This window comes from Boleophthalmus pectinirostris, unplaced genomic scaffold, assembly GCF_026225935.1.
Source record: "Boleophthalmus pectinirostris isolate CB_2022bp ecotype Guang Dong unplaced genomic scaffold, ASM2622593v1 HiC_scaffold_20, whole genome shotgun sequence".
Taxonomy (NCBI): domain Eukaryota; kingdom Metazoa; phylum Chordata; class Actinopteri; order Gobiiformes; family Gobiidae; genus Boleophthalmus; species Boleophthalmus pectinirostris.
The window spans coordinates 7168162-7187906 of NW_026571153.1; the positions used below are offsets into that span (position 1 = coordinate 7168162).

At 37.0% G+C, this 19745-nt stretch overlaps 2 protein-coding genes and 1 pseudogene across 3 annotated transcripts; 1 reads left to right on the forward strand and 2 right to left on the reverse strand.

Annotated features, from left to right (window-relative positions):
• The first annotated feature begins 1584 nt into the window (after nucleotides 1-1584).
• Nucleotides 1585-7402, forward strand: LOC129409775 (uncharacterized). Of its 2 annotated transcripts, none has more exons than XM_055156475.1 (4): nucleotides 1585-1808; nucleotides 3661-3685; nucleotides 3763-3824; nucleotides 5100-7402. In XM_055156475.1, the coding sequence occupies exons 1-4, from the start codon at nucleotides 1604-1606 to the stop codon at nucleotides 6074-6076; spliced, it is 1269 nt and encodes a 422-aa protein (XP_055012450.1). In that variant the 5' UTR covers nucleotides 1585-1603; the 3' UTR covers nucleotides 6077-7402. The 2 variants fall into 2 exon arrangements, with proteins under 2 accessions (XP_055012450.1, XP_055012452.1); XM_055156477.1 differs by having other exon boundaries at nucleotides 1585-1760.
• Nucleotides 7403-8580: 1178 nt separating this feature from the next.
• LOC110153400 (NAD(P)(+)--arginine ADP-ribosyltransferase 2-like) lies at nucleotides 8581-10478 on the reverse strand. Its single transcript, XM_055156526.1, has 3 exons — nucleotides 10370-10478; nucleotides 10243-10305; nucleotides 8581-9771 (listed from the first exon to the last, which is right to left on the reverse strand). Exons 2-3 carry the CDS (start codon nucleotides 10294-10296, stop codon nucleotides 9028-9030), a joined length of 798 nt encoding a protein of 265 aa, XP_055012501.1. The 5' UTR covers nucleotides 10297-10305; nucleotides 10370-10478; the 3' UTR covers nucleotides 8581-9027.
• A 7228-nt stretch (nucleotides 10479-17706) lies between these two features.
• On the reverse strand, nucleotides 17707-19122 carry LOC110153399 (NAD(P)(+)--arginine ADP-ribosyltransferase 2-like; annotated as a pseudogene).
• Nucleotides 19123-19745: the final 623 nt, after the last annotated feature.

A 19745-nucleotide genomic window follows, 5' to 3' on the forward strand; every position in this document is an offset into this window, starting at 1 on the left:
TATACTGAAATAAATACTACAGATTAAAAAAAAATGTGTAGTGTTGTCCACTCAACATGTTTTGGTCAGTAAACTGATGTAAATGTTTAAAGGTCCATTGTGTAACTTTACTGTGGAGGGTCGATCAAATACTTTTGTCCACGGAAATGTTATTGCTTTGTCTGGGATGTTTCTCAGCATGACATTAAACCTTTGTGTTACCAGACCAAGTTACAGATCATATCTGTGTAGAGGCGACTCCACTCGCAATCACATAGTCTGTTTTTCTATGTATTTTTGAGCAATAAATCCACTGTAATTGAATAAATGTAAGGTAGAGTAGTTTAATGTCATACTGTGGAACATTCTAGCAGAGTAATGACATATCCATACAAACAAGCAGGTGACAGACCCTCCACCAGAAAATTTACACAATGCACCTTTAATATATTTTCTTTTTTTATATAGGAGAAGCTTCACTGGATGCTGAAAGCCCAGATTTCGTCCCCTCTGTTTTCCCCCATAAACAGCAGAATAGCATCCCGAGTGAAAAGATGGAAAGGTAAGGTGCTTAGAAATGAAATGTGCTGAAAGATGAACTTTCCTAAATGGTGTCGTGGCTTGGACTGGACTAGATTCAACTGTTGAGACTGACAAAGACGAGAGAGAGTTGGCATTTCGTTGTCGCCTACGTCACTTGAAATGGCACCAGAAGAGAAAGACTCACTCTTATGTCATAGATCACCCTCTGTCCTCTTAGAGAAATTTTGTATTCACTATATATTTATTTTTACATATCACATATCATAACATATCAGTATATTTGTATGTATTGTATCCATGTGTCCAAATAAATTCCCTTGTAGATCAATAAAGTTTGCCTATGTTTTCTTTCTTCTTTCAGGCCGGCAAGAAAAAAGAAAAAGGAACATCGAAAAATGCTGCAGAAATCCACAAACAAAGGTGTGTAACAAACATTTCCTTATCCTATATCTTCCATATGTCCTAATTTTCTTGTGTGTAAAACTATTAGGACTGTATTACTTGGACAATGGAGTGTTGGTTGACCTAAATTTGTATTGGTCATTTATTGGTCATCATTTAATTCAGATTATAGGGTTTTTTTATGGGACAACAGCAGAAAGCAAGATTAGAGATTAAATTCATGCATCACATTTTTAATCTTTTTTATATATATTCCTTCCTTGTACTCTTTTCTGCATAAATAATAGTTTTTACACGAAGCCCCTGTGCAGGTACAGTCTTGTGAGCATAGTTTAGGTTGGATGCAAAGTGATGGGTAATAGTAGAAAAATCACAGGGGACTGAAAAACATTGGGGATTTTTGTAAAATCAATGAGTGAAACACTCAACTCTGTTAATCTGAGGAGAGATAATTGAGTACATTTTATTAATAATGTGACCAATGAGCTTCTCATGCATCACTGAGAAAACAAAAGACAAGTGGGGCCATTATTTGCTTTTTTAGTGTTTCAGTTATTGGCTTTAAATCTCCAGCACAGGCTGATTTATATTTTAAGATAATGAATCTAACATATTTTTCTTATAACCTTATAGAAATCACAAAAAGAGGATATCCTGGAACTGCGGTTAATTGCTCCTGATGCTGTTGTCCTTACCAGCATTGAAAAAAAGTGACACAGACACAGCGTCTGAGTGTGACAAGGTGGAGGATCCCCCAGAGCCGCCAGAGCCACCCACTGCTGCGCACGACCCCGCCCTTGAGCAGCAGAGAACAGCAGCAGACCTAAAGGAATCATGTAAGAAGGCCTTTCAAAAGAGCAGAAGAAACATCCATACTGAACAATGTGAGAGACTGACTATTTTCCAATATCCTCCATCTGTGACTGCTTTACGTTAAGTAAATTTACAGACATGTGAAGGGTTAAAAGGTATATATTAGGGATGGGCATTCGATAAAATTTTCTTAATCGATCGTCGGGAGAATTAACGATTGATTAATCATTGACGTTTTTATATTAAAATTGTCATCATTATTATTTCTATCTGCACTACTAATCTGCATAAATAAATTCAACTTTACAACATATAAACCGTAACCACTCTAGAGTCACATCAGCCTGTTTGACATTTTTTGCGCAAGTCTCACAGAAACAAAACTTAAAACCTCATGGCTAATTTGCATAAACTAAGTGAAGTAAAATGTGGCACGACTCAGCGGAATACAGGTTAGTGTGACCATATTTGCATTTGTCAAAACCAGGACACCGTACGGGGGATGGGAGTTGGGGACTCGTTATTGACATTGCACTACTCTCACCTGGCAAAACTTTTTCCCACTGGACACCGAAACATATGTGCTTCTTTGTACACTGTGCACATGGACTCACACTTGTCCCGACCGGGATGGAAAGCGTGGAATTTCTTGTACAAGTCATCGTTAAATACACATTTGCACTTTGGCACGTTGCAGGCTGACCGACTGCCTGTGTGTCGCTCTTTCTGAGTGCAGAGAGATACATGTACAGACCCCTGTTTGGTCACGCTACACACAGCAACCTACATTCGGATTGTCGATTAAAATGAACGTAATCGATGAAATTCTTAATGATCAATTATTGATTAATCGACTCTTCATGCCCATCCCTACTATATATCAACATTTGTATTTCTGGAATTGAATAGAGCAATAATTACATTCATCAGTCTGGTGTTACTGATGTGAAATTATCCATAAATGTTGACACCGTGTCGAAACGACGGTGAAATCGGTGAAACGAGGGGGTGTTTTTTAAACTTTTAAGCATTCTACCATGTTACAACGTTTCCTCATCAAAACATGCCTGAAGAGGTTTTAGATATTATCCATCCATGCAATTTAATGATCTCTCTCAGGCCCTATTGAAACCCTCCCTGTGTTAGCAGTTAAATTACCATCTCTTTAATGAACTGTTCCCAGTGACTTGCATTAACATTGTTACGGCCCCAGGCAATGTTTGAGTTTGTTGTCAGCTTTATGAAATCACTTTTTGAATGCTTAACATGAAGGATAAGAACAAAAAAAACATTAAGAGCACTTAACATGTAGATTCACTTTTGCCCTGTCTGACCTGTATTAAAAGTATAATTTTGCATCTAAATTACACATTTTTTATTCATAAGATTATATTGTGACCCAATCCCCGGTCTTGGCTGCACTAGTCAGTGGATCTACCCTATAAATCTCATAAAAAAGTAACAGCTGATTCTAGTCCAATGAGATTAATTTGGTCTTCCGATATTTTATGTTATTAGGTTCTTTTTTCAGACCAAAAGTTTAGAGCTAGTGAGCAGTCGAAACTGTCAGGTATGAAAACAAACTCTTGGTCTGAATAAAGAACTTAATAATATAAAACAGCTGATTCTGACCAGCCCCTGCTCTCTGCTTGGGAATGAGATTATTTCACATTTAAAAAATTGGGAAAAACAACCAATTTTTTCAATGCAAATATTTTTGTACTCTGTGATGTTAATTTTGTTTTCTGTGGATTCAGTTCTCAGCTTTAGCTTTTACACTGTTTGAACCTGTTGTTGAACATACAGTTTGTAGAGTTGGGGGAGTTTTTGTTTATTGTTGTTTCATTGGTTTATGATTATTACTGCACAAGGTAAAATGTTGACATTATCTTACACTAAATTACATTTTTGTTTATATTGCAGGTGGTCCCTCAATGGCAAATGAAACGTAAGTCTGTGCTACTCACACTGCATTTATTCAACTCGTGCAAATCTGAGCAAATAACATGATTTATTTTTTTCCAGACTGAAAAAAAAGGAGGACAAAGTCTTGGTGCCCAAATCAAGTTTCAAAGATATCATTACTGGTAAGATGAATACACTGACAATTACATTTTAAAAACAAAGATTCAGTTCACATTTTGCAGTGTAAATATCACAGACTAGATATTTATTGTAAATTAATAATTATTATAATTGATGACGTTATAATAGCTTCCTAAATAAATGCTGTGTAGATGATCCAGCTCATCACAACAATTCAAATTATGATACAAATTTTTGATCTGATTATTACTATATAAGATCACCTTGCATTTTCCCATATAAGCTTGAGAATCTTTCAACTACTTCCTACCCCCTCCCACTGCCCAAGGTTCCCAAATTTGTTGTTTACAATAAACAAAATATAAAATAATGTATGTTATAGTTTATTACAAAGTACCAGGAAAAAAATATTTGCCTGGGATCCATGATACACACTTAGTTTGGTCACCTTTGAATCTTCTTGAGTTCCGATGGGCTTGATTGACAGGTGGATTAGCAACAAATATGGCTGCTTACGAGGAATTTGTGGATTTCTGCAGAATCAATGAGCAATTTTGTCTCACCTCAGGTTTAGTGGACCAAACAGAAAGGCAAAGACAATGTATAAAAATAAGTTTAAATTTAATAAAGTAAAAAAAAAAAGATATAATTTAACAAAAGCTCAAATTAGGCAAATTGTTAACAAAAAAGATGGGCCCAACTGGGGTAACTTAAATCAAACTGAACAGAACAAAACTAACCCAACCAGACAAAGTAACAGAGGGGTTTAAATACTTGAGGACCAACTAAAGCTAAACACAAGAGGGAGGAGACACTAAATAACTGACTAAACTCCTAACTTAATCAAAGTTTAAAAAAAGGCAATTATAATACAGAAAATAAGTGATAATAAAGTGACCTTAAAGCAAACTAAACTAACTAACTTAGTAAAACTAAATAGTGCTCCCCCTTTGTGGAGTCCTCGATGGTCTCTCCCGATGCTCCTCCATCCGGTGTTCCAAAAAACAAAAAGGACAAATGTAAGTAAAAAAAGTAAAATGTGTGCACTCAAATTAGAATATAAGTGTAAATCAAGGAATTAAATTAAACTATGTGGTGTGTGGTGTAATTAATGTAAATGAAATGAAATTAAATAAAATACTGACACTATGGAGTGGTGGCAGAAGTATTCAGGTGAGATAAATTTTAATTGGTTTGTTAGTGATAGGTGACCAAGGAGCATCACTGAAAAAAACATCTGATTGCTTGCTCATTCTCGACTTGTCGGGCAAAATAAATATAGTATGTTCAATATGTTTTGCTTTTTTGTCCAACAGGTAAAAACATAAACTATCAAGACTTGAAAATGCAACACAGCGTACTCTACCAGGCCTACACCAAACTGTTAGCGGAGGCTCAACAACTACGCACTGACAACGAGAAACTGCGCAACTCCCTCCAAAGTGATTTCTCCAAACTCTCCTACCGCTTTTTAAAATGGGACGCCAAACAGATCAGATTTCTCACCGGACTCCCCTCGGTTGCATTTGACTGGCTTCTTTCACGCATCGAATACAACGTCATCAGAGTTCATCCCGAGTTCAAAGCGGAAGACCACCTTTTGATCGTCCTGATGAAATTAAAAATGGGGCTTTGCGACGACGATTTGGGCTATCGATTCCGAATGAGCGGAGAAATCATCACGGCAATCTGTCAAACGTGGATTCCCACCCTGGCCGTCCTGCTCAGTCCGCTCATCGAATGGCAAAGTGACGACGTGATCCACAAAAGCAAGCCAGACATATTCAAGACGAAATTCAGGAAATGTTGCTGCTTTTTAGACTGCGTGGAATTCGCAGTAGCTACACCCAAAGGCGCCACAAAACACGTCAAGTATTTCGTAAGCACCACTCCGGCTGGGGCCATTTCGTTCCTGGCACCGGGGTTCAACAGGAGTGTTTCAGAACAGCAGGCCTTAAAGATGTCAGGGTTCTTCGAATTGTTTAAAACTCCCAGTCAGATTTTGGCCAGCAGGACTTTTGCGATCAAAGAAGAGCTCGCTAAAATCAGAGTGACCTTACATACTCCAGCCAGGGGATTCACAGCGGACTCGGCAGTGTGGAGCCATGTGAATGTAGTGCTTGGTTGGTGGAAGGACTTCGGAATATTTCAGACGGCTGTACCGGCGTCATACGAGGAGATGATGAATGACGTGGTGATGGCCTGTGCCGCTCTCACAAACTTGAAAATGAGTCTAGTTCCAAACGTCGTCAAAAATCAGAAACGAAAAAGAAAAAGAAAAGATGCTGTGTGAGTTTTGATTTTGTTCGTTTGTTTATTTGTTGAGGTCTGTCTGATTCGTTTAAAGTTACAGTATGTGACGTTCTGGACATGAAACAGTGGAAGGAGAAAGTTAAAACCATATTTAGATTACTTTCCGTGGAGTTAGAGAAGTTGTGCAATATTATAGCCAAAGGAACAACATTTCTGTGGAAACTTGCATTTCCAGACCAAATAAGTCAAGTTTGTGGAGATGAGAGCCTGCTCAGAGTAATTACCAATGTTTTTTATGTGTTTCAGTGCAATAAAAACAACCAAAATGAAAAAAAAAAAAACTTACACAAGCAATTTAGTGTAAGTTTCATCTTGTACTGTTGGAGTACTCTTAAGCTTGTGCACCTGCATCTAGGATAGTATTTTGCTTAAACCAGGCATGTCCAAACTATGTCCCGTGGGCCAAATGCGGCCCTCAGACAATTTTTTCTTGACCCTCAGGCTTCCAGGTGAACTGGCCCATGCCTGCCTTATATCAATTAAAAATTAACTTTTTACTGCAAGTTTTTTGAAAATCTACCCTGATAAAGTTAATATTTAGTGTGTGGTTTTAAGGATCTTAGCTTGAATAAAGACTGCTGGCTCATTCTAACATGTTAAACATGCACATATTTCAATTATTCACTGTAATGAGCTCCAGTCAACGGCCCTCGATCAGCCCTCTGCTTCGTCTGTGTTTAGAGATGTGGCTCTTGATGAAAAAAGCTTGGACACCCCTGGCTTAAGGTAAAGAAAACTTTAAAGCAAAGGGGTATACTAGTTTAGTATATAATGTCATGTTTTGTTTACAGTTTGTTTATTAAATGCCATTCACTGCATACATTGAATAAGATCATATTTATATTTCCGTCGTGTGTATTTTAATGGATGAGTTCACCTGTTACTTCTGATCTACGCTGGTATTAATTTGTTTAGTGAGTTTTGTTTTAACAGTGCCTCATAAGCCTCGAGTAAAATAAAGATTTTATAATGATTAGTGTTTGATTTAAAAAAAACAACAAATGAAAATAATTGTTTTGTTGGAAATGTTTTGGTTATTACAGGAAAGACCCAGCAGATGGCAGCATGGTCAAGTATTTGAGCACTGCCAACGCCACAGAGTTTCTTAAAGGTGCACTATGTAACTTTTCCTTTGGCGTCCACTGGTTATTGCTTTGCCTGGAATTTCTACAATACAGCATTAAACTTGCCTCCTCCTAATCTATCTCCACGGAAATAGATTTGAAGAAGATAGATTAGAGCTGCTGCTTTTTGTGATTTTTGTTCTGAAAAAAAGAACAAAGGTGCTGAGCTGCAAGCAGAAGATTTGCTCTTGTAACAGGTAACAAACTCCTTTTTGTTTTTAAAATAAAAGCCAAACAACAGTACCAGTCAAAAGTTTGTTTGGACACACCTTTTTAATATATTTCTCTTCTTTATTTCCATGATTATTTGAATTGTAGATTCTTACTGAAAGCACCAAAACTATAAGTGAACACATGAGACGTAGCAAGCAAAAAATAAACTTAAAATTACTCGTTTGAAATAAAAAATAACCTCATCTACCCTCTCGTTTATCACTGCTTTGAAAGGCACAACTGTGAAGTAAAACACATTTCCAGAGATAACGAGAAGGCCAAAGGTTTGCAGCATTGTCATCTAAACGCAATTTTGTAAATAAAGAAAAGTGTTTGTTGTTTTTCGCAGAAGTCGTCTGAAGCCTGGTGAAAGCAGAAGTTGGTGGAAGTCACTCATCACCTCTTCACAGGCGACACACATGAGCCACTTCACTTCTTTTAACACTTAAGACTGTTGCTTCTTTGTCTGCAAAAGTAGAAGTATAAAGTAGGTTCAAGAAATTGCTCAATTAAGAGTAAAAAAAAAATATTTGTAAAGAGTAACTGACATAACATCTGATTTAGCATTTGCAGTTAATGTAATTTGAAAGACAAAACAAACAGTGCACAGAAATCTGATATTTTCAAAGGATGGACACACAGATGAGGAAAAAACTAAATCGTATCTGGAGAAAAGCTGCAAGAAACAAATGTTTAAATAATTTCATATTGGCAACATGAAGCTTTTGCCACTGCAGACTTACTCACAGTGGGAAGAGAACTGTTACTGTTATTAAAAAATATTGCTCAACATATCAAAATGTAAAGGAGATGCATCACAATTTTACAAATATTCATTATTATTATGAGAATTAACCCATAGGAAGCTAAACATACATGATACTAGATTAAATAATACTAGACAGATGATCTTGTACCCCAATACATTATCTTTAGTAGCCTATTTTTTAGCTATACATTATATAAAAAATGTTCTAGTTCTAGTTTCTTTAAGTAAATGAAAAGAGACAAACCATGTTAATATTTTATTTATTTTTCAGTCAAGTCACACATCTACATTACTATTTGCTTTACAATTACATTGATCTCAACATGACTTGTGTAGGGTTACTAAAACAAAATCTCAAAGCTCGTAACAGTGGTGGAAAGAAAATAAAGTAAAAGTACAGTTACATGGCTAATAATGATTCACATCCAAGTACAACTGCCAAAAATGAACTTAAGCACAAAAAGTATGCATGAGAAATGCTACACAGAGTAACATGTTCTAGTTAAGTTTTAATACAATTTAGAAGCATTATAGATCCTTTTATACAGAAAGCTATCAGTCAAAAAGTGTAAAACTGTAATCTGTATATTCTCTGAGCTCTGGCCAATCGGAACAGGTGTAGAGCAGAGTTGAAAGGAGCAGAGACATTGTTGAGACAGTACTTGTAACTAATTACAATGACATAAGTACATTATACTTGATTACAAGTGAAAGTACAGCATTAAAAATGTACACAAAAAGTAAAAACACCCCAAACATCTACTCAGTTGTAGTTACTTGAGTATTCGTATTTACTTCCCACGTCTGTTTCTGATTCTTCTGACTTCATTTAAACCTAAAAGTCCATTGTTTGCGTGAGGCCGTGCAGTTGAGTTTACTGAGGCGTCCTGCATTCTTCAGGACAAAGATTTGCTTGCAGTTTCTCAGATTTTGGTAGGAACCTTTCGCAGTTTCCATTATTCTGAATTTTTCATAAGGAGGAATGAGCACCTCGCGCTCGTGAGGTAATGCCGAATAATCTTTTATGTAAGCGCCTAAGCAGGACCTAATTTGGAAGCATGTCTCTGTACCAAATGTCGTCAGGTTGGCGTTTTTGGAAGTTGAGGTGAAAGAACCAAATCGGATTTCTTGGTTTTTTTGACCTGTAAATGTATCTTTGCTTCTCCGATAGGTGGTACGGCATACTTTGTTAATTCTAAGTATCTGTAAAGCAGAAACCAGCCAGTAGTGTAAAGCGTGGTATTTGAATGCATTAGTGGTATAATTGGCTGCACTGACTCGAACTGCTGCATTAAAGGGTTCATAGACATTAGGCCACGCTGCAGTGTAGACGCACAAAGCTTGGACCTGATCTTTGGTCAGCATCTTGTTCTTTCTTGTATTATATTTGTTATTTGCACAGGACTCTGCTTGCTTCCACGCTTTGCTGAATAACTGATTATTCTTCTTCTCTCTGGGGAAGTACGTCCTCTTGACCTTTTTAGCCATTGCCTCACTGCAGCCGTCGTACATGTCGTCAACCGATTGGTCCATCATACTCAGGGGAATTGTGCCAGATTTTTGGGACTCCTAGACAATTTAAGGGGGAAAAAAAAAAATACCCAGAGTTTTAAAGGAACTGAACAGGACACAGCCTAACTGTGAACCAGATATGAGGCAGACATGTTCAAATCAAATACAACTTTTACTGGTAACAAGTGGAATTCTGATTTAATTTTCAATTCTCCCCCAAAATTTGACCCATTTATTTGTTGTTTTGGTTCATTCAGAAAGCAAAATAAGCCTCACATGAGTCTCTCATTTGTGTTGCCAGTTTCAATGCTGAAATCCAGTTTGTTTTAAACCTAAAATGTGTCTCTCTGATCTGAACGGTCACTACCTAAACCCCAGCACTGCAGCCTCTGCAGCTCAGTGTATGTGTCCATATACTGACAATGAGGAGAACTTGTATGTGTCCTCAATCTGCAGGTTAAGGCTCTGACAACTCAGGTTCAGTTGTGATTGTAGTATCTTCAAAAAATAAAATAGAATAAACCTCACCACTGCAGAAGGTAACACCAGGCAAAGCATCAGTGCCAGCACTGTGGTCTCCATGTCTGTGGACTGACACAGAAAGCATAGCATTAAACAATTTAGAAGAGTTAGAGAATAAACTTGATGCTCTTACCTCAAGTCCACTGCAGACTGATGTCTGCAGGTCACCACTTCACTGCTCTTAAATAGGGAAGATTGTGTTCTCATCAATGTAGTGTAATTCCTGGTAGCTAACACCTTCTACAATAAACAGGAACCAAGACTGACATTAGTGTTAACCACCCCACTCATTTTGTTCACTTATGAGATGCACCCACTCTAACCATACAAAAATACTTAACAGTGTTCAGTTTATAAAGTTTTTAGGAGGATAGATAGTGGATCCTCAAATACATCCATGAATATTTAAGGTGCAAGCTATGATCTCTTGTGGTTCTTAGCTTTTTTCCATTTTGGATGTTTTTATTGCACTGAAAAACATGTGCCCTTACACTGGGCAGGCTTGCATCTCCACAAACCTGAATCTCTTTGACCTGAAGGACGGCCTAGTCCTGCTTGTTTTCTTAGAGTTGTTATTGCTGTGGCTTTAATTTTCCACAATATCTGTCTCTGTCTCCATGGAGAATGTTTCAGACATGGTCTTACCTTTCTACAGGAGTAAGTGACATGATACCTCCAGAAAGTTACAGTTTTGCTTTAATATATGAAGTCTAAACTGGCTGTGTCCCCTGACAGTAATACACAGCTTCAGATTGTTCTGTGGTTAAGTTTGCTCAACTTTCATTCTCCAGCCCAAAGATTGTCATACATTCTGTCATTAATTACACACACACAACCAGGCAAATATTTTTTAGTTTATCTCCTGATTTGTCCTTGGTTCTCTTGTAGGTGGTTTGACATGGCTTTTTATTGTTTTCACTAATGATCTGCAGGGCAGAAGTGAGTCAAAAGTGTAAAGCGCAGTATGGAAAGTCCCCACTCATGTAATGAGCTGCTCTGTTTCTGACCATATGTACACTTTTTACATTTTATAGACAAAAGCAAGAGAGTAAATGTATGGTGCCAGACAAACGGAATTATGTAACAAATTGGAAAAAAGTTAAATAACTTAATTAAATATACTGATTTTATTTTAAAATCCTCAACCTTTGCTTTGTTGACAGCGCCGCAAATTCTTGACCTCTCAAGTAGTGTCTGTTTTTGGTTGAAGTCATTTGTCACCTCTTGTTGGTGAGACACATTAACCACTTCTTTTAACACTTAAGACTGATACTGCTGCAGATGCAAGGATATGCTAATGATTACTAAGGTCACCTAAAAATACATGTTCACAAACTTATAGTCAGAGGTGGGTAGAGTAGCCAAGTAGGACTCAAGTAAGAGCAACGTACCTTTTAAAATAATATTAATCAAGTAGAAGTAAAAAGAAGGTTCAAGAAATTATTCAAGTAAGAGTAAAAATGTAATATAAAAACTTACTTAACACTATGTGGTATTTTAAAAAAAACCAAGTCACTGTCTTGTAAATATAATAAAAGCTCTTTATCGGTTACATGGAACAGGTCCATCCATCCATCCATTTTCTTTCGCTTATCCGGGGCAGGGTCGCAGGGGCAGCAGTCTCAGCAGGGACTCCCAGACTTCCTTCACCCCAGACACTTCCTCCAGCTCCTCCGGGGGAACCCCGAGGTGTTCCCAAGCCAGCCGAGAGACATAGTCCCTACAGCGTGTCCTGGGTCTTCCCCCAGGGCCTCCTCCTGGTGGGACATGGCAGGAATGCCCAGGAGGCATCCGGAACAGATGTCCGAGCCACCCCAACTGGCTCCGCTCGACGTGGAGGAGCAGCAGCTCTACTCCGAGCTCCTACATGGAACAGGTAAAAGAGAAAATAGTATAGTAAATATTATGGAAGAGGGAGTATCTGGGAGAACAACTACTCAATTAAGAGTAATTTTCAGAGCATAACATCTGATTTATAATTTGAAGTGAATGTGATTTGAAAATATCAGATTTTGTTCATGTTTTTCCTTCAAAGGATGGACACAACAATGAGAAAATCATATCAAGGAGAGGTCCCAGAAACATATGTCCATGAAATGTTCAAATAATTTCAGAGCTTTCATGATACCTCTCGATATCATGAAAGCTGTGACGAACGAAAAAAAAAAGTAGGACTAATAGTACTGGCAAAAAATAAAGCTACTTTCAGCCCCGGTAATGACCAAAAGGACAATATCACAGATACAAGAGGTCAAAATGAGTTTGGTTGGGTGCTTCCATAGAGACAGGGTGAGAAGCTTAGTCACACAGGAGGAGCTTGGAATAGAGTCACTGCTCCTCCATGTTGAGAGGAACAGCTGAGGTGACTCAGGCTTCTGGGAAAACTGAAGAAAATGGATCTTCTGATGGTACTGCTGTTACTAATACCAATACTACCTCCAATACCAAAACTACAACTACTGCAACTAACGCACACACAAGTTGGAACTATGTGTGCACAAACACATACATGGATCACACACACACACACACGCACACACACACACACACACACCCACACACCCACACACACCCGCACGCACGCACACACGCACGCACGCACGCACGCACACACACACACACACACACACACACACAAGTTAGATCTAGTTGCGTCGATACAAGACAAGATAACCTATGGCAGGGCATCCAGGCAATCACGAACTACAAGCCCGTGTTAACTACTTTTTACGTTTTATAAACAAAAGCAAGACAACAAATATAGTATATGGTGCCAGACATATGGAATTATGTACCAAAGGAAAAAAAAAAAATAACTCAAATTAAATTTATTTATTTTCTTTTAAAATCCTCAAAGTGCCAACCTTTGCTTTGTTGACAGTGCCGCAAACTCTTTGGCTCTTAATTACGTTTATGATGAAGTCCCTTGAAATGGTTTTCATGTCACACTGTTCCATGTCAGGGTTAAGAAATGCCAAGAATGTAAACCAGTGTTCAAGTCAAAGGGTGATTATCTACAACAAGTTTTAAGTTATTTTGTTTGTTAACTACATTCCATAAGTGTCCATTCATAGTTTAGATGCCTTCAGTGAGAATCTATAATGTAAATAATTTTGGAAATAAAGAAGAAACACATTTGACCAGTAGTGTCTGTTTTTGTTCACAGAAGCAGAAGTTGGATGAAGTCATTTGTAATCTCTTGTTATAGGTGAGACACGTTAACCACTTCACTTCCTTTAACACTTAAGACTGACACTGTTGCGTCTCTATGTATGCAGAGAAATGCATACGCTAATGTAGATGTAATTCATAATTGGGCTGATGAAAATAAGTTAAAAATCAATGTTTTAAAAACTCATGTATGTATGGTTTTGGGGTGTAAAAGTGCTTTGAAATCTGTGTACAATCTTAATCTCTCCATCCAAGGTGCTGACACTGAGCAGGTGAAAGAAGTGTTAAAATTGACTCCACTTTATCATGGACTGATCACATTAAACACTGTTGCTAAAATGAGTATAGCCATCTCAAATATAAGACACTGTGCATTTTTTTTTTTTTTTTTTAACCCTTTTTGAATATTAAGATGGTTATTCAGTCTCTTGTCCTTTCACATTTAGACACTGCTCTGTAATCTGGTTAAGTGCATCAAAAAAGGATCTTGCCAAACTTCAACTAATCCAAAATAGGACGGCTCCCCTGGCTCTGTGTTGCTCATTTAGGACCAGCGTAGGCGTCATGCATGAGAGGTTATCCTGGTTTACTGTTGAGAACAGATTTACTTGTAGCCTTTTTTTTTTTTTATGTGTGTTTTACAAAGGCCCTTGAGCCTGTTTGCACAACTGCTGCCCTCTAGTGGTCGACATGGTTTTATCACAAGACAAGCTTCACAGGGCCTTTTTATACTTCTACTGACCAGGACTAATGCCCTTAAATGAACTGTTCTGTACAGAACAGCTTTGGAGCACGCTCCCCCAAACATTAACTGTTCACAAGCATGAATCAATTTTTAAGAACATTTTAAAGCACTATATTGGAAATTGTACATAATTACATCTTTCACAAGTTATTCATTGTAATTTATCACATATATTATAGTTAATGATTATGATGGAACAGGAGTGTATGAACTTATGTGTGAACTTTTTTCCGTTATTATAATGGAACATTTTATTGTAAATTATGCCAACTTGGACCCCAGGAAGAATAGTCTTTACCCCAGTAAAGACTAATTGGGATCCAATAAATAAACAAACAAATAAATAAATAAATATTCATTAATATTGACACTATGATTAACAAACATGTTTTACTTTCATCCCCAGTGCTTTAACACTTAAACTTTATTCAGGTCTGTGACTTTATGAAATCAAACTTTATGAATGATAAAGTCAAACTAATGTGACAAAAATAAGCAGATAAAAAAGGATTTGTGTTTACTTTTGCGTAGTGTGTGGGCTCATATTGGCATTAGTATATTTAAATTTTAACAAAATATTGATTATCTTAAAGGTACACTGTGCAAAGTTTTTGGTTGTCCTTAGACTATTGCATGTTATTACTTTGGCGGGGTGAGGATCGCCGGGAATATTCCACAATATGGCTTTATAGTGGAGCTGTTAAGGACCATTTTTATGGTACAAGCATGAAACTTTGCCAGATTAATAACTTACTTATTTCATTACCCCCTGGACTAATATTTCTGGATATGGAACCAAGTCTAATGTAACACTGGAGCTGAGAACTGTGCAGGTTACAAAATGGATGACAGGAAAATGAGGCTGGCATAAAAAAATACTGCATAATCCCTTTCTTATAGTTGAATTTGCTTAGTTATCAATTTTGTAACGTTGAACAACTATTTTTTCTAAACTTCAAAGCATTAAGGAGGGGGTTGTGTGGGTTAATAAAGTTAATTTAATAAAATATTTGATCTTTCAAAGCCATTTTTATTGGGTTTTTGAAAACAAAAACATTTACCCATCTCTAAAGCGCTGTAAGTGCCATATCATATTTCATAATGATAATTAAATGCTGCATGGAAGCGAGGCTTAACCCCAAGCACTGATCAGAGTTTAGGGTGAAAGTGTCAGCCTTTAGAAAACATAGAAATGACCACTGTGTTGTGGTAAATGTCACAGGAGATACCACGTGAAGTGGTATCTCCAGACATAGACATTTTTGTGACCATTGACTTGCACTAGTCTAGCACCAGCGACCTCTGCAAATACAAGGACTGAATGGAATATTTTTAAAAGTGTCTCCACACGTCTCCAACACTCTGGCTCAAGAGGAAATGAGGTCCTATGTCCAAAATTCTGGACTGACCTTTTAAAAAAAATAAAAATAAAAAGGACTTCCATAGCCATTGGCAACTCAATACAATGTCTGTATTTCTCCAGCTGTATTTGTTAAGAGTCTATGAGTGGTTGCATCTAAAATACAATAATGATGAAGCTATACTAAATAATATGATATATTTTGTAGGTGTCCAGACAGGGCAATGTGTGAACTTCTCAGATTCAGTCCCAACCTGTCAGGTGTTTTCATGGTGCCCTCTGGAGGATGACATAGATTTGCCAAAGTGAGACTGATTGATTTATTGACATTTTAGACCTTAACTTGTACAGTATTGTTCTCTAGTCCTGCTCTTTTAGCTACAGCCGAAAACTTCAACATAGTGGCATCCAAAATTCAAGTTTCATCAGTGAATAAACATGTCAGGGAAGTGAAGGAGTAGGTGGTTTATGTGTCTGCAGTCATAACATTATTTGTTTTTTAGGAGAAACATTCATGTAAACCAGTCCTATTTGAAGAGCTGTGAGTTTCACCACAAAACAGACCCCAACTGCCCCATTTTTCACCTCAAATACATCGTTTTTGAGGCAGGAGAGGACTTGAAATGGCAATGAAGGTACAAAATCTATCCTGTCACATTTGGGGTGGATTGTTGTGTTGAAAAAATACATCGCTTTTCTATCATGATTTTATTTTATTTTTTTCACTCTAAGTGCACTTAACATATCACACATAACATGCATGTACTCTTTCATACTGTATGCAGACACAGACAGCAATGGTAGTATCTTGCCCAGGGACAATAACACAATAACATATAGGGTTCAAATTACCAACATGGGTTAATGTCTCTGCCAATTGAGCAATTTCAGACTTTGAATTAACATGAGCCACATAACTCTCAGAAGAAAAACAGATGTTCAATATACTGTAAATATTTTCTAGAGAAAAAAGACATGTAATCATTTTCTCCCACTTGATGGTTGGTGGTTCTATTACATTTATCATGCAGCATTGTATTCTGTCATTGTAAATTGTGCTGTTGGGCAAAATACATCACCTTCTTTGTCTGTATGGATAGGCTTTTGGGTTACTGATGTCTCTACTGATGACCTATAAACCAGATTTGTTTTTCTTTTTTTCCATATATGGCATAAAAAATTGAGAATACATATTCCTCTTTATAACCTATGTGATAATTTAACTAATTAATTTAATTATATTCCAAAAAGGGCAATTTAAGCAGTAATTTAGCTATGAGCCTCGTTTCCATGTTAACTATTTTGTGACATGTGCAGTACTCGGCTCCAGGGTCGACTTCGGCTTGGTTCCATATCCAGAAATGTTGTTCCTAGGAATGTTAATAATCTGTCAAAGTTTCATGCTTGTACCATAAAAGTGAACAATTGGGCACAGCTCTACTATTAAGCTTATCTATAAATATGTATTCAATTACATGTATTTAGTTGCTCAAAAATACATTGAAAAACATACATTCTTGTCTCCATGAGCCCCAAGTGAGCCTCCAAGTGACATTCAGGCAAAGCAATAACATATTTATCATGAAGACAGACCCTCCAGTAGAAAATTTACACTGTGCACCTTTAACATCTCTTTATAGGGCTAAATCAGGTCTAAAGTATGACTAAATTGTGACTTATATATTTGTAATGAGGATTAGCGCAAAGAAAGTGTATAGATTCATGGGCTACACATAAATGATTCTATATTAAATAATCCTAGACAGATAATTTAAAATATACATTAGAGAAATAGATAATTCTTTCTTCTTTCTTATTCTTTCTTCTTTTGATTAAATGAAAATGGACAAACCATGTTAACATTTTATTCATTTTTCTTTTAAACAGTCAAGTCACACATCTACATTACTATTTGCTTTACAATTACATCGACTTTAGCATGACAACTTGTGTAGGCTTACTAAAACAAAATCTCAAAGTTCGTAACAGTTCAGTGGTCGAAAGAGTATTGAACATTTGTACCCAAGTAAAAGTACAGTTACATGGCAAATAATGTATTCAATTCCAAGTACAGCTGCCAAAAGTGAACTTAAGAAAAAGTATCCATGTAAAATACTACTCATAGCAACATTTACTAGTTAAGTTTTAACTTAATTCAGAAGCACTTTTGACTGTACTTTTATACAGAATGCTATCAGTCAAAAAGTGTGAGGCCTTCACGTGAGGCCGTGCAGTTGAGTTTACTGAGGCGTCCTGCATTCTTCAGGACAAAGATTTGCTTGCAGTTTGTTAGATTTTGGTAGGAACCTTTTGCAATTTTCATTATTTTGAATATTTCGTAGGGAGGAATGAGCACCTCGCTCCTTAGGAAATGCCGAATAATCTTTTATGTAAGCACCTAAGCAGGACCTAATTTGGAAGCATGTCTCTGTACCAAATGTCGTCAGGTTGGCGTTTTTGGAAGTTGAGGTGAAAGAACCAAATCAGATTTCTTGGCTGACTCGACCTGTAAATGTATGTTTGCTTCTCCGATAGGTGGTACGGCATATTTTGTCAATTCTAAGTATCTCTAAAGCAGAAACCAGCCAGTAGTGTAAAGCATGGTATTTGAATGCATTAGTGGTATATTTGGCTGCACTGACTCGAACTGCTGCATTAAAGGGTTCATAGACATTAGGAAACTCTGCAGTGTAGACGCACAAAGCTTGGACCTGATCTTTGGTCAGCATCTTGTTCTTTCTTTTTTTGTATTTGTCTTTTGCACAGGACTTTGTTTTCTTCCACGCTTTGCTGAATAACTGATTATTCTTCTTCTCTCTGGGGAAGTTCGTCCTCTTGACCTTTTTAGCCATTGCCTCACTGCAGCCGTCGTACATGTCGTCAACCGATTGGTCCATCATACTCAGGTTAAATGTGTCAGATTGTTGGGACTCCTAGACAATTTAAGGGTAAAAAAATAAAAAAATAAATAAATTACCCAGAGTTTTAAAGGAACTGATCAAGACACAGCCTAACTGTGAACCAGATACGAGGCAGACATGTTCAAATCAAATATAATTTTACTGATAACAAGTGTAATTCTGATTTAATTCTCAATTCCACATGATGTCTGATGATTTTTGGTTCAGTCAGAAAGCAAAATGAGCCTCTCATTTGTGTTGCCAGTTTCAATGCCGAACTCCAGTTCTTTTAAACCTAAAATGTGTCTCTCTGATCTGAATGGTCACTACCTAAACCCCAACACTGCAGCCTCTGCAGCTCAGTGTATGTGTCCATACACACACACACACACACACACACACACACACACACACACACACACACACACACACACACACACACACACACACACACATATATATATAAACCTCACCACTGCAGAGGGTAACACCAGGCAAAGCATCAAAGCCAGCACTGTGGTCTCCATGTCTGTGGACTGACACAGAAAGCATAGGATTAAACAACTTAGAGGAGTTATAGAGTTTAAACTTGATGCTCTAACCTCAAGTCCACTGCAGACTGATGTCTATAGGTCACCACTTCACTGTTCTTAAATAGGGGAGATTGTGTTCTCTTTAATGTAGCATAATTATGTACTTAAAAAAACTTAAAAAAAAACTTTTTGTTCACTTGTGAGATCAAGGCCCACTTATAATGGTACAAAAATGCAAACAACTTAACAATACTCTGTGAACTTAAAGCAGAAAGAATAATGTAAACAACACTGCATCAACGCAAAGTTATAGAGTAAACTTATGCTGCTGTTACCTCGGGTCCAGCGTGTTCTCTGTCTGCAGGTCAGTACAGTTCTGCTCTTAAGAAAAAAAATGTAACTCTGTTCTACCTTAAGTTGAATTCAAGTTGTTTCATTTGGTCAGCATGGCTCGTCTGTGGCCTTATATGAGCAGTTGTTTCCTGAAGTCTTTTTTTTTTTTTCTTTCTAAACATAAGCATAATTTCCCAGCATTAAGCTCTTCATAAAAGAACCTCAAACATCAACAGATGAGTCATCTAACCTCATCTCACCACAACATACACGATTCAACACTAAAACTGCTGCTTCATAAATACTGCGTAATGTTTAATACTAAGTTGTACTAAGTTGTACAAGAAATGTAGAAGTAAAAGTATTTGGGGAAATTACTGCTCAAGTTAGAGTAACTTAAAGAGTAACAGGACACAACCAATTATATTTATTTAATTTGGATTTCATGTAATTGAAAGCACAAAACA